The sequence below is a fragment of the Notothenia rossii genome (genome assembly GCF_949606895.1).
Source record: "Notothenia rossii genome assembly, chromosome: 2".
NCBI lineage: Eukaryota > Metazoa > Chordata > Actinopteri > Perciformes > Nototheniidae > Notothenia > Notothenia rossii.
The window spans coordinates 18,349,975-18,369,385 of NC_136904.1; the positions used below are offsets into that span (position 1 = coordinate 18,349,975).

Here is a 19,411-nt window from a genome sequence, read left to right on the forward strand (position 1 = left end):
TTTAACTTCACCTGCATTAACTTATTTCTCTACTTCACATCTGACTTACTTGTTTAACGGTTTATTTTATTTGCAGGATGTTCTGTGCAACAACAAAACATATTATCAAATGTATGTGTATTTGAATATATCATTTTTCTGAATTATTTATCTGCAATGTTGTATGTCCACATTATTTTTGAATCTATGCACAGTTTTCTATTTACAGCGTATGGTCATCAAAAATCACATGCAAACAAGATCAACAACAATGGTTGATATTGGTTGATAATGATAATTGAACATACTTCATAATAGTAAAGTATGTTTCATTGCAGTTAAGCGCCACAGGTACAGAAGCAACAGACTGAAGGTAAAAGGTCATTAAACCGCACCTTCCAATAAATATCAAGTGCTTAGTAATGTTTATGGTTCACAGATCTCTAGATCATATTACACATTAATATCTATTTTGACTATATACATACAGCTAAATGGTGTCTTGTTGAATCTGATAACACCTAAAGGTAGTGGCATTGTATTCCTGAACTTAAATGTTTGTATCGTTTCTGTTTTAAGCAGCCACCTTTTGTTTGTGAGCGCTAGGTTGTAAGATATATCTCTAACTCATAATAGGGATTGAGCACTGGTATATATTACTTAGATTTATTTAAATATAATGTTTCAATATATATCCATGATGGAATATTTTATGGAATAAATCATATTGTACAAGAATTTGTCACAAAACCAAAAATGCATTAGCTTAACAACATATTCTATAGGCTAAATACAGTGCCTCAGTGCATTACAAGAAGATCGTCTTCAGTTCCTACTTTTACCAGAGTGACAGATCTGCAGCAGTAGAGAGAAATACTTATAATTTGTAAACTTGCATTGGTAAATATAAAGCAGTGAATGCAAAAACTGAAGCAAAGCATTATCTACAAGCATGTCAACCATTACACATATTCCCAGAAGAAATCGTGGAGAGTCCATTTTGTGGAGCAGATGAAACTACTGGCCTCTCAGAGAGGCCGTCGCCACCTGGTTTCTTAGATTTCAGTCCAAACAAACTGAAGAGTTTCATCAACATCAGGTCCACAATCTCCTCCTCTTCGGATGGCTGGAAGAACATTGAGTAATATGCATAACTCAATCAGAATCAAGTCATTTGTAATGGATAGATTATTTGAGACTATGTGTGCAATACGACAATACGTCAGACTCAGTCAGTTACCTTGTGATGGATCTGCTCTTGAGTGAATGCCACCAGAATTACAGAGATGAACAGGTTCAGCACCACAAAGGTCATGAACACAATGCAGGAGCCAATGAGGAAAGCTCCAAGCACTGGATTGTAATCCAGAACCTGCAGGATCAGAAGGAAGACATACACTGAAGAAGGTTCGGCTGTCCAAATCTGCTGTGCTACAATTATTATAGTCTCATACTGACCTCTTCATAGTTAAAAATGCCAAGCTGCAGGCTGACCATGGTCTGCGCAGAATCCATCAGAGTTCGATAGGAGTAAAGCTTCCAGCCATACATCAGGTTAGACTGAAAAAAAGAAATCTGTGTGAATGAAAAGTTCTATTTCGCTGATACAACAGAAAGAAATGCAGTGACTCCAGCTGCATGTTGATATGTTGATGTTATAGTGCGGGAAACAGCTCACAGCAATAGAGTAGGCCATGAACATGATCGTCATGACCACCAGAAAGCCTGAGATATCAGTCCAGGCTCGCTGCAGGGTGGCTGTGATCATGTGCAGCTTTGGGTTCAGTCTCAACAGGTGCCACAGTTTGACTGTAGCCAGCAGTACCAGGAAGGCAATCAGATACCCCAGCACTGCATCCGCCTTGGCTGTCTCATGGAAACTGGCATATCTGGAGACAGCGTGGGAGCACAGAGCATTGTACTGCATTTAATATGGATTGAGGAAATAATAGCTGACAAACTAATGCACTAATATTTAGTGATAGGAATTGTAATTCAATTTACAAATTCTCTGTGTACATTTTAATTTCTAAAGGTTCAAATGGGTATTATCACTGAGCATTTGTCAGATTATAAAAAAACTAATATGTAGACAGCTACAAATTGCAAAATGAGCTGAGCTTTCACTAGCTTAACGGTGAATGGACTGTATTTATATAAAAGCTTTATGCAGTCTTTATGACCCCTCAAAGCGCTTTACTTCTACAAGCCATCATTCACACAGAGCAAAGTGGCACTTGCTCAAGGTACAGTAGCTAACATTCACAGCTACCACCTGCATAACATATACTCTAAAAACTGTTTGCAAGCTCCTCAAGTATTTCAATGCATATGTTTTAAGCCTACAAAATGTTCAGGTTTTATGTCAGTGATTGCCAGTATTTATCTGAACAGAGTAAAGAAAGCAAAATGATTGTGAAATCGTAAAACTGTACCCGTATTACTACTGTATTACAGAGGGGGTGTGCTGTTAACTACATGATAGACATACAAAAATGGAAATGCACATTAAATAAGCAATACTTATTGTTCATACCAATGTTAAGAGACCTTGAGTATTTACTTGCATGGATTGTGTTAAATATATTGCTTACTGGTCTTTGTTGTTCTGGTAGTAGTCCATGTCCCGGTTTCCCAGTAAAGTCCTCTTGATGAAGACGGACAGCGCGCTCCAGCTGAGGATGATGATGGCCAATTCCAGCAGGTTCAACTTACTCTTGAGATAAGTCCATCTCTGCTGCTTCATCAGCTTTCCCTGTCAGGAGGAGAGGAGTTTATGTGAGAAGCGTTTATTATTACTATTGATGTTAGTAAACTCTAGTTATATGAGTCCATACCTGGATAAACATGTAATAGAAGATGAAGAGGAAGTAAATGGCTTCAGAGGCCATGACAAAGATGTGAAGGCCGCCGGTTGACTGGTAAAGGCGCACGCTCTGAAGCTCACTGCGAAACTGGAAAGCTCCTGGAGGAAATACAAAGAGACCGACAACATGAGTCTTATAACAGCAAAGAGAGTTTCTGTGCAGATCACAAACAGAAGCTGGACATGGACTACGTACCCAAAGCTGTGGTCTCCAGCATGAGAGTGACAATGCAGAAGAGGTTGACGTTGGCATTGTACACGGTGAACTCAACAAAGACCGCTTGAGTGTACACATCAAACCAGGTGTTGTCATAAAGGTACTGAAGGGATCTACAGAAACAACATTATTAAATTATATGATAAGGGCAAGCGTGGCACAATTGAGTTGTATATAACTATCAACAAGAAAACATGTGAAATTCATTTTAGGTTAGGAGAACAACAAATAATGCAGGTTTTCTAATTATTGTATGTCGAAAAAGCAGAAATTCCAAAGACTTAAGGAGCTTGAACTTTCAACGTTTTGACATTAATTTAATGTCATCAACTAATCAATGTGTAGATTCATTGTCTCAGTTATCATCTGCCTGTCATTGGATTAAAGTAATTGTCAGTGTGCTCTTCATATATCACACATTATACCTGCTGGAATTTTGTAAATCTGGCCCCAGATCCACCACAAACCCTCCTCCTCTGTAGAGCATCACATTGCCCCAGATGGGGTAGGCCCTCAGTTGTCTCTGGGACCGGTAGGTCCACGGGCTCTGAAGGTTCAGCGAGATGTTATCCCCCTCAGAGCGGCTCCATCCTGGATCGTAGGAGCCCATGTCCTCCATCTCCCAGGAGTACAGAGCGTGACAGTCCGGCACAGACTTCTGCATGGAGGGAGCCACATGGCAGGAGTTTGGAAGCACCCTCACCTGGCGAAGACGAGCGTTACCCACCAGCTTGGAGTTTCCATCTGTGATAAATCCTGTGAAAGATTATTAGGTAACAAGAATAAAGACAGTTAATGAAAACTCATAAAAAACGTTTTGTATATAAAAAATATTTTTATGTGTCAACGTTTAGTTTGGGTTATACTTAATCCATGTTTTGAACTACACCAGGCCTTTTTACATTGTTACGATACTTTAAGACATAAATATACTGTTGACATAATGAAGTATATGTATTAGAGTAGGAAGGAACAAAGGCACATGCAAGAGTTGAAGTTCACACAATACAAATGTGTATTATATCTTATATTTGAAAATAATATTTTAACAGCGAAAAGAACAATGAGGTGATAATTGTAAATGTTCATACAGGGTTTAAGTTTAAATGTGAAATATTCAGAAATCCCTCAATACCGGCCTATTATTTCCTTGTATTTTCAATACAAGGACCAAAGCTACTGTAACATCAGGTAACCAAAGCCAAAATGAAACAAAGGCTGATATTAGCTACGTGTATAAATACAAAATGATGACAGCCTAATCTTTTGCATGGGTTTACATTTTATAATAAGTCGACAAACAAAGATATGCAAATGTTAAAGGTGAATCGTTTGAATACAGTTACCGTAATAAGGTTACAACACACTGACCTGGGTACTCTCCAAACAAGTTGCTCAGCAGAGTTGTGTTGGCCCAGTCGAACACATCCCGAATGCTCATACTCTCTGAAATCCCTTTGCTGAAGCTCTGTCGAATGTGCTGGGTCAGAAAGTAAGCGTTGGGGTCCCTCTGACCGTATGCCACCAGGAGCAACATCCACATGAATCCCATGTAGGCTGCATCACAAACATCTCACATCAGCATCTTAAAACCTATTACATTGCCTCCTATATTGTTTGAAAGTGGTTCTCTTACCAAGAATCTCTCTTACGAGGGCGAAGACTTTCTGTTCTTTAATCATGTTGTTTCTGATCTTCTCAATGTCAGTAGGAGGAGGCGGCTGATAGAAACTGCATGTGCTGTCTCTTCTTGCTGCACGCACCGCATCGGGATCATCTAAGAGAGGGATGTTGTACTATATGTTTTTTATTCCACACAAAACAATACAAAGAACAATAAAAACTGTAAAATACTAACCTGGGTTTCTCAGATTGTCCTCTAACTGAGGCTCTCCGTACTCTTCCTGGTCCACTTTCTTCAGGACAAGAGCGAAGAAAGCAGCAAATCCAAGAACCTGTGAAGGCAGTTCAGAATGTATGACTAGATGATAATGTGTATGTATCATAAATACAATGCAGACTACAGTACATCTGTGGAGGACCCAGAAAGCCCAATTTTTATAAAGCAATTCCTTCATTGATGTTATATCTAATACAATTCCTTAAAATATATATTTGACAATTAAATAGATATAATAGATAACATATTTTAAAACATTTCTAAAGATAATTATAGAACCCAAATATGTTTAAAACCTAATCAAATCATTTATTAAATCTTTTATTTATTTGTCCTTTATCAGAGTTTTTTTTTTTAGATTTGACTCCATTAGTCTTTTGGTTTGCTTTAATTTGACCTTTATCTCAGATAACTAAAATGTGTCTTTCACTGTTTCAGTGTTAATTTAAATGACATGAGAATATATTAAATTGATTTATTTATTAAATCATTTAATTGGCTTTAAGTGTATCTGTTTAGTAACATCTCATTATCACAAAACAATCTGGTCTGTTGTTAAAACAGACCAAGCTCACTTATTGAATTACTTTTTAAACATTTGCAAAACTATCTATATTATCCTTGTTTGTTCGGATCTTCAGCTGTATTGTTGCTCACCTTCAGCGGCTGAGTAATAAAGAGACTCTCAAAGAAAGAGACCAACATGGAGATTAGCCAGCTGATGGAGCGGTCCTTCCCGTACGTCAGCCCGTACATCATGGTGAAGTATCCTGACACGCTGCTGGTTGCGATCACCAGAATCCAGCCAATAAACACAAACCACCACGGCAGCCCTCCTTGGGATCGCTTCTTGGTGGAGTCTCCGTTGATGCTCTCATCAGGACTAAGGCTGCCGTCCAGCTGTTCTCCTTCCAGGTCAGACGAGGGGAGGTGGTACTCCAGGAGACCCTTCATCCCCTGAACTTGCTGCATGGCTCGGTTGAAGCTGTCTGGGTTGGGAAAGCGAGACGGACCCAGCAAACCCAGCTCCTTCTCAACATGACGCAGCTGCTTGTACAGGTACCGACTGTTGTTGCTCTTCTTCTGAACCCCTTCTGAAGTCCTCTCAGGGCTCCCACACACACTGTTTTCTGTCCATGCAAAAATGTGTGTTAGTCCGTCAAGATTTCAAATGCATCATGCCAATATGTGTCATTCAGAGTAAACATTTTTTATGGATAAAGAGATAGACACATTTTAACAATGCACATTCAGAGCCATTGGGTTTTCTTTTAAGAGATTTCTTTGAGGTTGTTGCATTGTTTTTAGATATGTATAGATTCCTTTAGCTTTTTGAATATTCCTAATTTATTAAATGCCAAATATGTAGCCTCCAAATGGACCAGCCAGTCAAAATGTGAAACACAAGATATGAAGAAAGTTATAAAGGTCACGTTGCTGTTTACCTTGTAGATTAACTGCTCGTAAGCTGAGAATCATAGAGCGATCCCTTTTAGAGGCCTCAGTGTAAAAGTCTCCATCAGCACGGTTCTGCTGCCGTATGATGTTCTCCACCAGAGATAGCAGCGTGTTGATGTCCGTCTGATATCCAGGCCGGAGCTCCAGGTGAGGCAGAGGACTCTTCATGGCCTTAGAGAGTGACTGAGCAATTCTCTTTATATCCTGATGAAGAAACCAAAAAGAAAGCACTTTAAACACTTGGACATGGAGAACAGATGAGTAATTATGCCCTATATTACCTTACCTTGATCACAGTATCTGGTGTGATGTCCTTCAACTCTTTCTGAGGGGAAGACGTCTCTTTGGGAGAAACCCGACCAGTCTTTCCTTGTTTAGATGTGTCCGTCTTGGTGCCCTTCTCTCGAAGACGAGTGTTTCTGAAGATACTCACGATCAGGAGATTAATGGGAAACATGATGATTGAACTTTGAATGCCAATCATAACCTGTTGCCAGGTGAACTCGATGTGACCTGCAAAGTTAAGTGTTAATTTAGATTTCATAAAGGATTTGATCTTCATTAGGTATTTATTTGTTTGACTCAGGGAAGGCTATTCTACGCAATCCAGTTGTAATGTAATACCTAATGTAATATTACATTACATTACATTTAGCTGACGCTTTTATCCAAAGCGACTTACAATTACAAATTACAGGGACATTCTCCCTGGAGTAACTAAGGGCTAAGTGCCTTACTCAAGGGCACACTAGTGGTGGTGTTCCAGGCGGGACACAACCTTCCGATCTTCAGCCCACCTCACTATCCATTAGACCACCATTACCCCTATAATACCTAATGTAGTATTATTATTCAATGAACCTCCCCTGAAAATATTTAGACCACCCAAGGGGCGGCCTGCCTTCCATTTTAAAAACTGAATTTAAGAGCCTTGAAAGCTTTGACATTTGAGGTTTTGTAACCTACCCAGGTCCATAGTCTGCTCAGAGGGGTCAGTGGGGATGCCCCAAAACATAATGCTGGTCAGCATGGTGCACAGCAGCAGGGAAAAACAGCAGGACACTCGCTGAACACGAGTGAAAGTGCTACAGGGAGGCCGGCTAATGACAGAGAACCAGATGTGGCCGTCCCTAAAATCCTTGGCTGTCTTCATAAAGAACAGGTTACTAAAAATATAAATGGGAAAAAAGGAAAAGTGGATTCAGAAATAATGAACCACCTCAGATTCCTTGGTAATGTGTTGAATCAGATCCATGTCCGGTCTTACCTAAACTGCTTCAAATCCATCTCGGTTGCTACTGGGAACACTTTATCAAGAGAGCACTCTCCCACATCTACAGCCAGCCAGGAGTTACACAGGAAGTGCCATTTCTGACCATTCTCCAGATCCTGCACCGTCACTTTGTTGACATACCTAAATTACATACAAATAATTATTGTGTGTGCCTAAAATGAAGCTTCCCATGTAATCATCACCATGTCTCATGCTCTAGGCCGTACCATGCAGGATGAGCTCCTGAGTTGTCGTGCCACAGCCTGATACTCTGCAGCTCTCCGAGTGAAAAGTGTGTTGTCAGCAGGAACATGTCCCCCCCACCCCTCTCAAACACTGGCTTTTCATGGTCCGTCAGGTGGTGTGGGTCACTTTCTCCCTCTGTGCCCAGTAGGGTTATCGTCACCTACAAACAAAAATAGGTAAATGGAGTTGTCAGTATCATAAATAATGTGCAACAGAAGCACTATTTTGTTTGTGTCAACAGGCATTACTGACCTGAGAGGAGGTGGATGCACCATGCCGATGCCCTGTGCTGATATTCAGCATGTAACGGTACTCTGCCAAGGGGTCATTATCCTCCAGTACTGTTATCTTGACCTGCAAGTGAGTGTGAAGTTACATTAATGAGCAAATTCAATGACATGTTATACATCATTAAATGTAAGATGAATAAAACATTGAAATACATTTAAATCACAGACTTGCTATTTTAGTTATTTTAATGTGAGTGCATTTTGTAAATCAGAGCAGGTTGTTACTCTGTAGAAAAAGGTTTAATGCAAAAACCACACCCAGTTTACATAGAACTGAGATGTCTTAAAATCAGTTTTAAAGGGGTTTTCTACCATGGTGCTAATACTTTGAGAGTATAATTTTGTATGTGTAGGCAACACAGTCTGAATTAGTCCTCCCGAATGGTCTGCCATTTCAAATCTAAAATATAAAGTGTGGAAAGTCTTTGATTAGAATCACCTTAGCTGAGTCCTGGATGTCTTTCCTGCGTGCCCACACAACCACCAAGAAATAAGCAGCAAAGATTGCCCCCACAAAACACACCACCACAGGATTGGTGGTGAATGTAGCAAACAGTTCTGCAGTACGTGAGACATCCACCAAGTTGGGCATGACAAAGAAAGAGCTGCCAAAGAAAGTTAAGTGGTTACAGAGACACTGGGTGACCAGAGGCGTGGTGAGAGGACCGACCTGCAGGAAAAACAAAAACATGGCTGTTAAACTTCAGGGATCACTTTTTAAAGATATTGATGAAACCACTGCGGATGTGTGTTTTTTCTTACCCTGCAGCCATCTTCATTCCAAGAAGTGTCAGTTTCATTCCAGTATTTGCACTGGGCTGCGATGGAAATGACAGTGACTGTGGCGTTGATGGATTTTACGCCTGGCTCAATAATGGGCTTCATGACCAGGTAGTGCTCTCCGACTTCTCCTCCTCTGTCTTTGGGACTCAGCACCCAGGTGTATTTTTCCTCTATGTTCAAATACAGAAACCACACATGGAGGCACATATGTACATATTCAGCATATTATCTCATTATGATCTCAAATATAGATTAAAATTGTATTTAGGCAATATACTGTGCGCTGTAAAAAGTATATATGGAAGCCTAATGTTACCTTCTTTGGAATTCTCTAGAGGGAACTGGGTCTTGGCTATATAATTCTCATTATTTGGATAATCTTTAAATCCCAGGAATATCACGAAGGAGATGTTTTCCGACGGCTCCATTTTTAGCACCAGTGTAACATCCGGAGAGGGAACGTCAATTATTAGTGTGCTGTAATTGGCCAGGTCTAGTACTGTGCTGTTCTCCTGCCCAACGTCAAGCCTTGGTAGGAGAATCTAAAAACCAAGAAAACAAATTAGTCTGAACAATTATTGAGTCACCATGAATAAAGAAAAGCAACTCAAAAACAAACATTACCTCTATCTCGTCGGGTAAATTCTCTACAGGAATGACAGTGCCGTTCACTCTGGTGAGAGAGACAGACCCAACAGTTCCTGTGATGTTTCCCCCCTTCCAAGAATATGGGTTCTTCTCAAAACTCATCATCTGGAAAGAGCAGGACACTGATATTTGTTCATATGTAGAACATTTCTAAGCAGACCTGATCCCACTATTGTTTATGTACACTTTCCTACAGACAAAATGGCTCAGTCTTTTTATTTTGGTTCCACAGTTGTACTGTAGGTGTCAGTGTTATCAGATATTAATAACGTTTTGAGATACAATTCCTCTATCCTCGACTGTATTTAGCTTTGAGAAATTACACGTTTTGGCCCAAAAGAGTGCAAGCATTAAAGAAAAAAATAAGATTTGTAAGGAATGCAAACAATTATGTGATTGTTTTTGAGGAACAAACCGTCATTTTTAACTGAGCCGGTCTTATGGATTCTCCCTATTAAGGAAAAGCCCCCTGCTGTCCAAATGCAGTATATACATATTTCTACCACAATATAGTAGGGCAGCAATAGACATAACAAATATCAGGCTATAACAGCATATGCCCTTCACACTGCACACACTCACTCTGACATCCACTGGCTCCTCTGGAGAGACAATATGAGCAGGCAGTTTGGGGAAGGAAAATCTGGAGGAGCTGTTCTTCTGGACATTTATGTCCTGCAAATTCATCTTTTCTGAAGACACTCTGCGAGAAACAGCATCAGAAATATCTTTGTTATTACAGCAAACCCTAGTTTATTTTTAAGTACTAGCTTGTTCATCTGTCAGTCATCTCTTACCTGTTTACATACACACTGATCTGACCAGATTCAATGATGGCAGGGTCTCCATTCAGCTTTTTATTATTCAGTAAAGCACTTTGAACATTTCCTATCCCAGTAAGAAGAAAATCTGAGACTTTTTTCTGTGGGAAACAAATGGTATGTTGTTTGGTATGTGGAAAAACAGATATTAAGCAATATCAGTGACAGTTTTGTTCTTACATTGGACGAAACATTCAAAATATTACTGGCTGCTTCGACTATTGGTGTAGCCGCCTGCACGACTTCTCCGTCATCTCCGTCCTCCTGATTAACACTGATGGTGTTGAGTGAGAAGCTGAGGTCTGCCAACAATGAACCTGCTTCTTCCTGAAGAGGAAGTACAGCAACAGATCAGATACAGTAGATATGTAGACAACTTTTAAAAGAGACGATGGACATGTATCATACTACGATCCACACATTTATGAATGAAATTATTATCCAAACATCATATTACTTCTAAGTTCACTTAAGTTGAAACAGGCAGTTAAGAAATAAAATGCTTTTAAATAATGTCCAGCATCCTGAACCAAAAGTTATACATTTCTTTTTTCTCTTCATTTGTTGTTGTGTGCCAGTAACTCAGATTCAAGCCTTCACTTACAAAGTCTTTAAAAAAAAGGACTGTCTATACTGCATTTCCATATTGATTTCCAGAAATGTTATCTACTGTACTGTACTTGAGCAGCGGGTGTGAGCTCGTCTGGCCGCTGGGTGAGTCCGGCCACAGCCCTGGCCGTCACTTGCACTTCCTGAGTCGTGTTGCTGGGTGAGTCCAGCAGTACTTTGGTCATTTTTGTAAGCATTTGCTTCCTTAGCTGAAAGAAGGAGATGCTGATTAACTCTCAGTGCAACAACAACATCCAGTTTCATCATCAACTGCATTCTGTTACCTCCGTCCTTGCATCCTTATGATCTTTGTCGTCCTCTGTGTTCAGCATATCAGAAACTGAAGTGAATATTTGTCCGAGTGCCTCTCCAGAGAGAAGACCCTGCTGCTCTAAGTGACTCAGCGAATCCTCCACTGCAGACCGGAGTGCCTCCACAGACTTACTGGAGCTGCTTTTACGTACCTTGAGGAATATAAACAGTGACTGATTTTATCGGCCCGCAACTGTGAAGCTCACTGAGACAAACTCAATGACATCTTTACCTCTATTAATATCACCATTATTATTAGTTTTATTTTGACATGGACAGCACATTTCTCTTATCCTCCAATGACATACATCACACTTCACAATACTACCATCTCATCTGAGTTATGGGACTGTATCTGTATGTTTCTGTAAACTATCTGTGAAATCACATCTTCTCTTTCTTACATTAATCATTAATGATAGATGACAAACCTGAGTGGAGACAGTTGTGGTGGCTTTCTCGTACTCATTTTTCACAGTCACCACAACAGACAGACTGTAATTGTTGTTGGTATCTCCGAGAGGCAGGAAGACAGATTTAACCTCATTTGCATTACTGCAGCGTAGATGTTTTCCTTGAAGACAAAAGATGCCATTAAGTAAAACTGTTGTAATTAATTCTCCATTATGTATATGTTTGCTCAATGACAAAAGCATTACAATTCTCCACATGTCATTATTTTCAGAGCAGAACTGTTCTTTCAAAGGTCAGCTTTTCTCATCAAGCTTTCTTCGACATTTGTTTGTATATGTGGGAGTTTTTAAGTTACTCTGCTTTCATTAATATGTTGTGTTTATATGGTTTGATACCAAAATATATTTATTACATTGTTAAAAGAATACTCCCATTGTACACATTGTACAGAATCTATCTATCTCTCGAGAATCTATAAATCTGTAAACGCACAACCCAAGTTGCTCTTTTAAATGTTCCTTCATAACAGAGTTGTTTTTGTAGTTTGAACATTAATTCAATCAAGAGGCTACAGTGCATCTTCTCACCTGTGTCTGTTTTGAAGCAATACAAACAACCTGTGGAGCAGAAAGAGCTTGCTTGGCAGGTGATGTCAAAAGCATCAAGAACAGTTCCTGACCCTGGAGAGATGCTACATGATGGGGGGCTGAGCTCTGCAGGAGCATCAGTGGCAGCTGGTTCAGTTGGCTCAGGACCGGGTACTGGAAGAGTGTACTTGGCAAAACCTGGCTCATTCTGACCTGCAGAGAAAATTAATAAATACAGATTTTATAAACCAATGTATTTTCTTTCTTAAATCAACACTTTATATTAGCTTCCCAATAGGTCATTTGTAGTTTTAAACAAAGCACTGGGTTTCAAAAGGCCCAAAGACCTTTAAAACCTACAATTTGATTTGCTGAAAAGAACCTTATGACTGATTATGGGATGTGAACGCACCATAAGCAATTACACTGATGTTGTGTGAAGTCTCCCTTGAAACCTTCAGATGTTGGCTGTGCACAACATATTCAGTGGTTCCCTCCTGCCTCTCAATAGGTGGCTTTCTGCCCGCTTCAGAGTAACATGTTTCGAGGTCATCCTGAGAAAAGGTGGTCATTTATGGTCAATTTACACATTCATTTCTTATGCCACAGTTAAAAAAATCAATTGTATTGCTGTTCCAGACTTACTGTCGCAGGTTTTGGGTCCTCAATATACCAAACTACATCTGGGCAGGTTGTCACACACCTCAGTCTGAGGCTTACATTGTCATTGAAATTTAATGAAGCGCAATCATCACAACTACAAGAATGAAAGTAAATATATGAATGCAGTTGCCGAAAACCTGGAAACGTGAGCTTTTTCCTGTTATTCTTTTCCCTTCTTACCTTATGGTGACATCTTTGAATTCTTTTGGAGCCACAGTAATGCACTTTGAAGCTGATGCAAAATCAACCCATTCCCTGAACCAGGTGGTCCTCCTCACAGTTAAAGTGTAATTGAAGAAATCAAAGGGATTCGGAAGGCAATCTTTTTCAATAACATGAGTTTCATCCTTTGTTTTGTTTTTGCATTTGCAGTTTCCTTCTGTATTGAAAGAAGCAGAAATATAGTTTTAAAATAGCACTTCAACAATAAAAAGATGACAAATATCATAAATCACACAGTATCATTGCAGCATATTATTTCCATTAAGGGAAGGAGAAAGTTACCAAGTACTTCACCAATAACTGCAATCTCTGAAACCACCATACCATTAACCATGCAATACCTGTGTGATACAGTGTGTGCGTTTAAATGATGGTCTCCTAGCTATTTGGAGGTTCTGAGTTAGTTGTAAACATGTAAACATCAGATCCTGGCTTAAAAAAACCTGCATAAAAAGGTGTCTTCTTGGTTAGGTTAAACCACAATTGCTAGTTAAGTGTGTTAACAAAAACCAGAAAAATCTTTAAATCCAGAAGAAATGGCAGGTTTCTGATTATTTAGTAATTAAAGAATGTAAGAATGATTTATACTGAAATGAAACTGAAAGTCTTACACCAGAAAGGCTGAAATGAAAGTAAAAGTTGAATACTGATGACGACAATTTGTACTGGCACTAACATAATCACATGAGCCAAATTTAGCGAGGTAAAATTGCCATCGGCGACCACACAGCCACACACTTTAATTATGGTTCAATTATCATTTAATATTAGCCAAGTCAGAATCAGAAACAGGTTTATTGCCAGATAGGTTAACACGAGGAATTTGACTTGGTGAAGTGGTTGAACAATGGTCATACTTACTACATTTCCATTCAAATGTCAGTCCTTTGCTGGACAATGATTCAGTTCCAGTCGCACTCAGTGTGACACTCTGAGAGTAGTCAACCACAGTGTCCGGAGCAGCAGTTATTTTCAAATCATTTGTAGTCACACTACCTGTCTGTAAATGAAAACAGAGTCAGAGTCATTGTGCTGTCACAGAAACACTTTAAACATATGCATATATTAATATTGTTTAATAACAATGTCCTATACCCCGTTTTCTTGTTTATGTGGGGTGGAGTCAGAATAATTCAGGCAAGCCCGGACAATGTTCTCCAAGTCCACTTCCACATCAGAATCAGAGAAGGCATTCATGGCTCGTACCTTCACCTTCAACAGCCCTTCAGCAAAATACTTTTTAGTTAAAAGCATTGAATATATGGTTTATTGCTTTCATTTAACTCTCATCCTACCGACATGTTGATCAAACAAGGACTACTAACTGGGGACAACAATTATAAGAAAAAACCACCATAGCATAATATTAATTCTTTTTTTTCAAAGCGTTAGCAATTATGAAGTTAATGTGATCCAAGCAGTTTCAATTGGTTACTTTTAACTTCCTCGATCCCATGAAAACGCACTAATAAAACAGAAACAGAAAACATTGATATCAAGTCATTAGAAACCAGTTAATTGACGGAGTCATTGAATGTTGGAATGAAAGAATAAATCAGCTGTAAGATATGAACAAATATATAGTCATAGGTTAATTATCATACAGCTGATTTATACATGCTGTACTGTAAATAGCATCTACCTTTGAGTGGGCTGGTGAACGTATAAGCTTGTAAGCTGCCATTGAGCATGTCTCTTGACTCGGAGAGCGTGTCCCTGGCTCCAGTCAGAGTGAAGAGCAGCTCCACAGGGGCTCCTCGCTCCACCGAAACACCAATGATGAGGTCAGTAGAGTCAGGACATTCGTCGTCCTCTGCTATCACCGAGGCCTGCAGGCCTTCAATGGGCTCCAGCAGACACAGACCCAGATCAGTGGTCAGTGCGTGGGCTGTGACCCTGTTAGAGGCAGTCAGAGTCAGGTTGTGGCAGCCCGGTCCAAGCTTCTCCACCAAACCTGCACTCAGCGTCATGTTGTGGGGTTCCATCCCTCTCTCCGCAGACGAGTTTGCAACCAGATGGCCTTCATGTTGGATTGAGTAGGAAACATTTGTACCTATTTACAGGGGGAAAAGGGGATCAATTTATTCTGCATTCTGGTGATTTGTCAGAGCATTTATCCCCTACACAGTGTTAGACAGACTCACCCGCTGTCACTATCACCTGGATCTTCACAGGCCTGCCATTGAGAGCGTTGCATTTAGTGCCATCTGTTGACATATTTCTGCTAAAGCACTTAATGACACCCACATCTTTAACAGGCTCCTGAATGGTTATCGCTTTATGAGCTGTAACACGGTAATCTTTGGTAGTGCACTCCACAACGACCATGAAAACACCAGGTCGGTTGAATGTATGCATCACAGTGCTCTCCATCCTACAAGACAGGTAAAGCACAAGCACAAATACAGTTAAATGCACCTATAAAGTCAATGAATACAAATATTGAAAATCTTTTTATTTATATTTATCTGGTTCAATGCAAGTCTTGCTCACTCTTCTGGGCTGTATGGATCAATATTGTGGCCATCTCCAGCATTCAGTGTGCATGTGAGGTTTCCCTGAAAAGGATGAAGGAGCCACTTCACAGTGATGGGGACATTATCAAAGACGGCCGCCAGCTTGCTCAACAACAAGTGAAGCCCTGAGAGAAAATCACATTGTTAAATTGTACCATGAAACATTGCTTCAGAAAAGTGTGTCCACATATCACAAGCCTGACATTTTAACCACAAGTATGGGGTCAACACCTGTTGTTTCAGTAAAACAGCGCAAGACACTTACATTGACTCTGCTAAAAACACCAGCGAGGCAATTATTTGAAATCTATTGGTAGGTTATATGGCTAAAGCTAGGCTTATGTTATTATTACATTTGCTCCTTCTAATAATGATCATAAGTCATAGTTAAGAGATATAAAGTGTAGTCTTTGTATAGTAGACGTAAAATCTGACCATGTTTGCAGGTGTACTCTAAAGACAGGTAACTTCCCAGCGCAGGACATGGTTCACCAAAAGAGCTCAGATCCACTGGAGCCTGGCACGCCTGCAGTCCTTGGCAATTAGCTGGAATGACACATAAATTAATGAAATGAAATTGTTTTGTAGATTATCTTTCAATCATACTTATTTAGAGGGCTTGGAAATATTGTTTTGGTAGGTAAGCATGACACTTGTAATGTTCATCCTATTAAATGTAAATAAACATACATGTGTAGTGATGGATTTACAACAGTGAAACACACCCATTTTTTGCATCGTAATTGCATGAAGTCCTCCAGCATAAGTAATGCTAGACTGATATAAATCTGAATGTAAATATACTTTAAAGTCCATGTTTTCAGCGCCTAGGGGGAGATTTGCATAATATATTTTCTCTTGAGTGTGATCCTTTAGTCTGCACTCACAGGGCAATGATCGCTTTTGTGTTTGACGCAAAACATGAAACCAAAACATAATTTATGGGGATTTTCTTATAGCTGCTTTAACAAAGCCCAAAATGTTCCCAAAGCTGCCTGCCATCACAGCTGATGTGTTTGCAGAGCAGAAAAAAAGGACAGTTCCCACATTTATAATTCACGTTAACGAAAATAAATACTTTTATGTCATTTATAATACCTTTTACAGAATCCGTCACATCTATCCAGCTGCACTCTTCCTGGGAGGATGTGGGTGAGGCAGTAGGGTTTAATCGGCAGTAGTGAATTGTTTTTCGACCATAGAAGCTGTCATCTATCTCTACAAGATGACCCGAACCACATTGTACTGTTGCATTCTGCCCATCACAGGCAATAGATCTCCCAGAATCTAAAGAAAGAAAGAAGGCATTTTAAGGGAGCAAACAAAACATGAGTATAATACTATTTGTTGATTTACTTATGATTGTATACCAAACTGGCAAATGAAGTTGAGTTCCTGGCTGCAGTTTCCTGCCGCTTCCCACTGAAAACCTGACTGTTTTAGGATATGTCCACAGGCTGCGTCTGCATCTGGTATGTTCACCCAGTTACTATAGCTGACATCTGAGCCATCCAGCCAGGCAAGGGAACCTGGGAAAGAAAGAAAATACCATTTGATTTGATAAATAAACTATTTTTAATTTAGCTATTTAGGCTCAAATGCTGTAAAATATGTTATCCCCACAGATGTTTAACACAAGGTTGTTTCCCTTATCTGTACCTATTGTTAAGGTAATTGTTACGATGCAAATTAGGGATCGTAAAACAACCAAGCAATAGATTGAGCCGTTGACAGGATGAATAAGGGGGAAAGGATATAAAGACACATTTGTAAATCAGACCACTTGACAGCCAGCCTTTTGAAATGTTTAAATGAATGACGAACATATCTTAGTACACCAGCTGCAGGAGGGAGATATCAGAATGTGTCTTCTAACAAATGTCAGTAAACAAACACATTACAGATCTATACAATGGACATGCCAGCTGACCAATGAGATAGCAGCAGAGGTGGTAATCTTCATTACTGACATCATTCGATACAATCATTGATCACAGAGATTCAAATGTGTTGTTCAGTGACAACAATTATTTAAAAATAGTAGTTAGAGAAACTGAAAATAAAAAAAATAAAAAAATGTATATAAAAAATGTATATAATGCCATTAGAAGCATTAGAAGCCATGCAGTGCCAACGTTTGTCCCCCCTCACTCCCTAATGCCCTCTCACCATCGGTGGCAGCAGAGTCGATCGTGAGGTTTGGAGCGGCAGGTGCCAACCCAAGCCACCATTCCTTCTCCGGGTCCAGGTGCTTCTGGAGGAACTGCTGGGTTTCATCATTTAGGATGAAGGCTAGGTGTCCACCGCCTTGCTCACACCACCCCTGGGAGCTGAGGAAGGATCGCTGCAGACCCACAAACTCATAGCATGAGCCGTCAAAGCCCTCCTGGGATTCTGGGCAGGATAGAGCTTCTGTATCCTCCTGAGCATAGCAAGTGATGAAGAGTAACATTGAAGTCAGAGTGGGGAAACTGGTGCTTTCCATCTCTGCACCCTTGCACTGCTCAGACTCGTTGGCAACATCATGGCTTTAAAGGGTACTGACGTCACCAGTTGGCACTTTGGGATGATTTGTGACATTACAATTGCTTCCTTACTGGCTGTCCAGCTTTGTGATGCTCCCATTATTCTTGTGTGTAAACAAGGCTCAGACCTGTATTCAAAGGGGGCCAAAGCTCCCTGTCAACAGTCACTGATTACTTCTCTGCCTCCATTAATGTAGGGCTCCACAACCTGCAGAGGGAGATAAGCTTCTCTTTCATACCTGATCCTAACATGAAAATGTCAACCTGAAGTTTAAAGGAAGCCAGGGGTTTCAATAGCCTGATGTGTTCGTAGTGATGTGTAAAATGGTAAGGTATTAGCCTTAACTCTTACATGGTGTTAAATTATTAACTTAAACAAATATACATTAATGTAAATATAAACGTTATGAAGAATTCTCCTCTATGGAAGATTAGTAGAGCATTTACATGGCAGACAGAAACAGATGTTATTAATAACATAACAACAACTGCATTTGATTTAGGTATGCCAGCTGCAATGTTCTGGGACAGATGTTTTCCCAGAAGACATTTTGAAAAGAAATGGCAGAAAAAGCAAAGGTGTAAGGAAAAAATATTATTGCTGATTTGACAACAGTTTCAGCTTCAGGGGCCTGTTGTTGTACAGTTATTCGCTTAGCGGAACAAAATTCCAACTGTGTTTTATCTCATATGATAACTGAAATTCTTTGCAGAGAAAGATCTACGTTTAAATTATTATAAAATTACGTTTTAATGGCCTACTAGCACCTTTGCCTCCAATGTGCTTATTTCAGAGATCATTAGATTCCATATAGCCTACACAATTGTAATTGGATTATTTATGAATATTTAGAGTTAACCTGAATATTTGTATCTGACATGTCAAGAATAACATTTCAATGTTAAGCCTTTTAATGGCTCATAATGATACACCGTCTACGAAACAGAAAACTATTATGTGATTAGAAAGGATTAACATTTTCCAAAATTATTTAAAAGAATAAACAATATAATATACATATCTTAGAGGGTCCAAATTAAATTATCGTGTATAATCAAACATCTCTGAGCATGTTTTTGAA

The 19,411-nt window shown here is 39.6% G+C and overlaps 1 protein-coding gene across 1 annotated transcript; it reads right to left on the reverse strand.

Moving 5' to 3' along the window:
* Positions 1 to 126: 126 nt before the first annotated feature.
* Positions 127 to 18,289, reverse strand: LOC307027981 (polycystin-1-like protein 2; the record flags this gene model as incomplete). The annotated part of the gene is made up of 41 exons (XM_079662674.1): positions 127 to 1,105; positions 1,220 to 1,351; positions 1,438 to 1,539; positions 1,658 to 1,868; positions 2,574 to 2,734; positions 2,817 to 2,944; positions 3,042 to 3,175; positions 3,488 to 3,818; positions 4,434 to 4,619; positions 4,699 to 4,839; positions 4,921 to 5,017; positions 5,620 to 6,092; positions 6,408 to 6,624; positions 6,707 to 6,933; positions 7,387 to 7,586; positions 7,688 to 7,834; positions 7,921 to 8,099; positions 8,192 to 8,293; positions 8,669 to 8,899; positions 8,992 to 9,182; positions 9,329 to 9,554; positions 9,637 to 9,765; positions 10,243 to 10,363; positions 10,458 to 10,582; positions 10,662 to 10,808; positions 11,162 to 11,299; positions 11,375 to 11,554; positions 11,834 to 11,976; positions 12,404 to 12,616; positions 12,816 to 12,957; positions 13,049 to 13,160; positions 13,247 to 13,445; positions 14,150 to 14,288; positions 14,384 to 14,511; positions 14,931 to 15,341; positions 15,433 to 15,662; positions 15,782 to 15,929; positions 16,240 to 16,350; positions 16,903 to 17,091; positions 17,175 to 17,333; positions 17,974 to 18,289. 41 exons carry the CDS (start codon positions 18,287 to 18,289, stop codon positions 935 to 937), a joined length of 7,467 nt encoding a protein of 2,488 aa, XP_079518800.1. The 3' UTR covers positions 127 to 934.
* Positions 18,290 to 19,411: the final 1,122 nt, after the last annotated feature.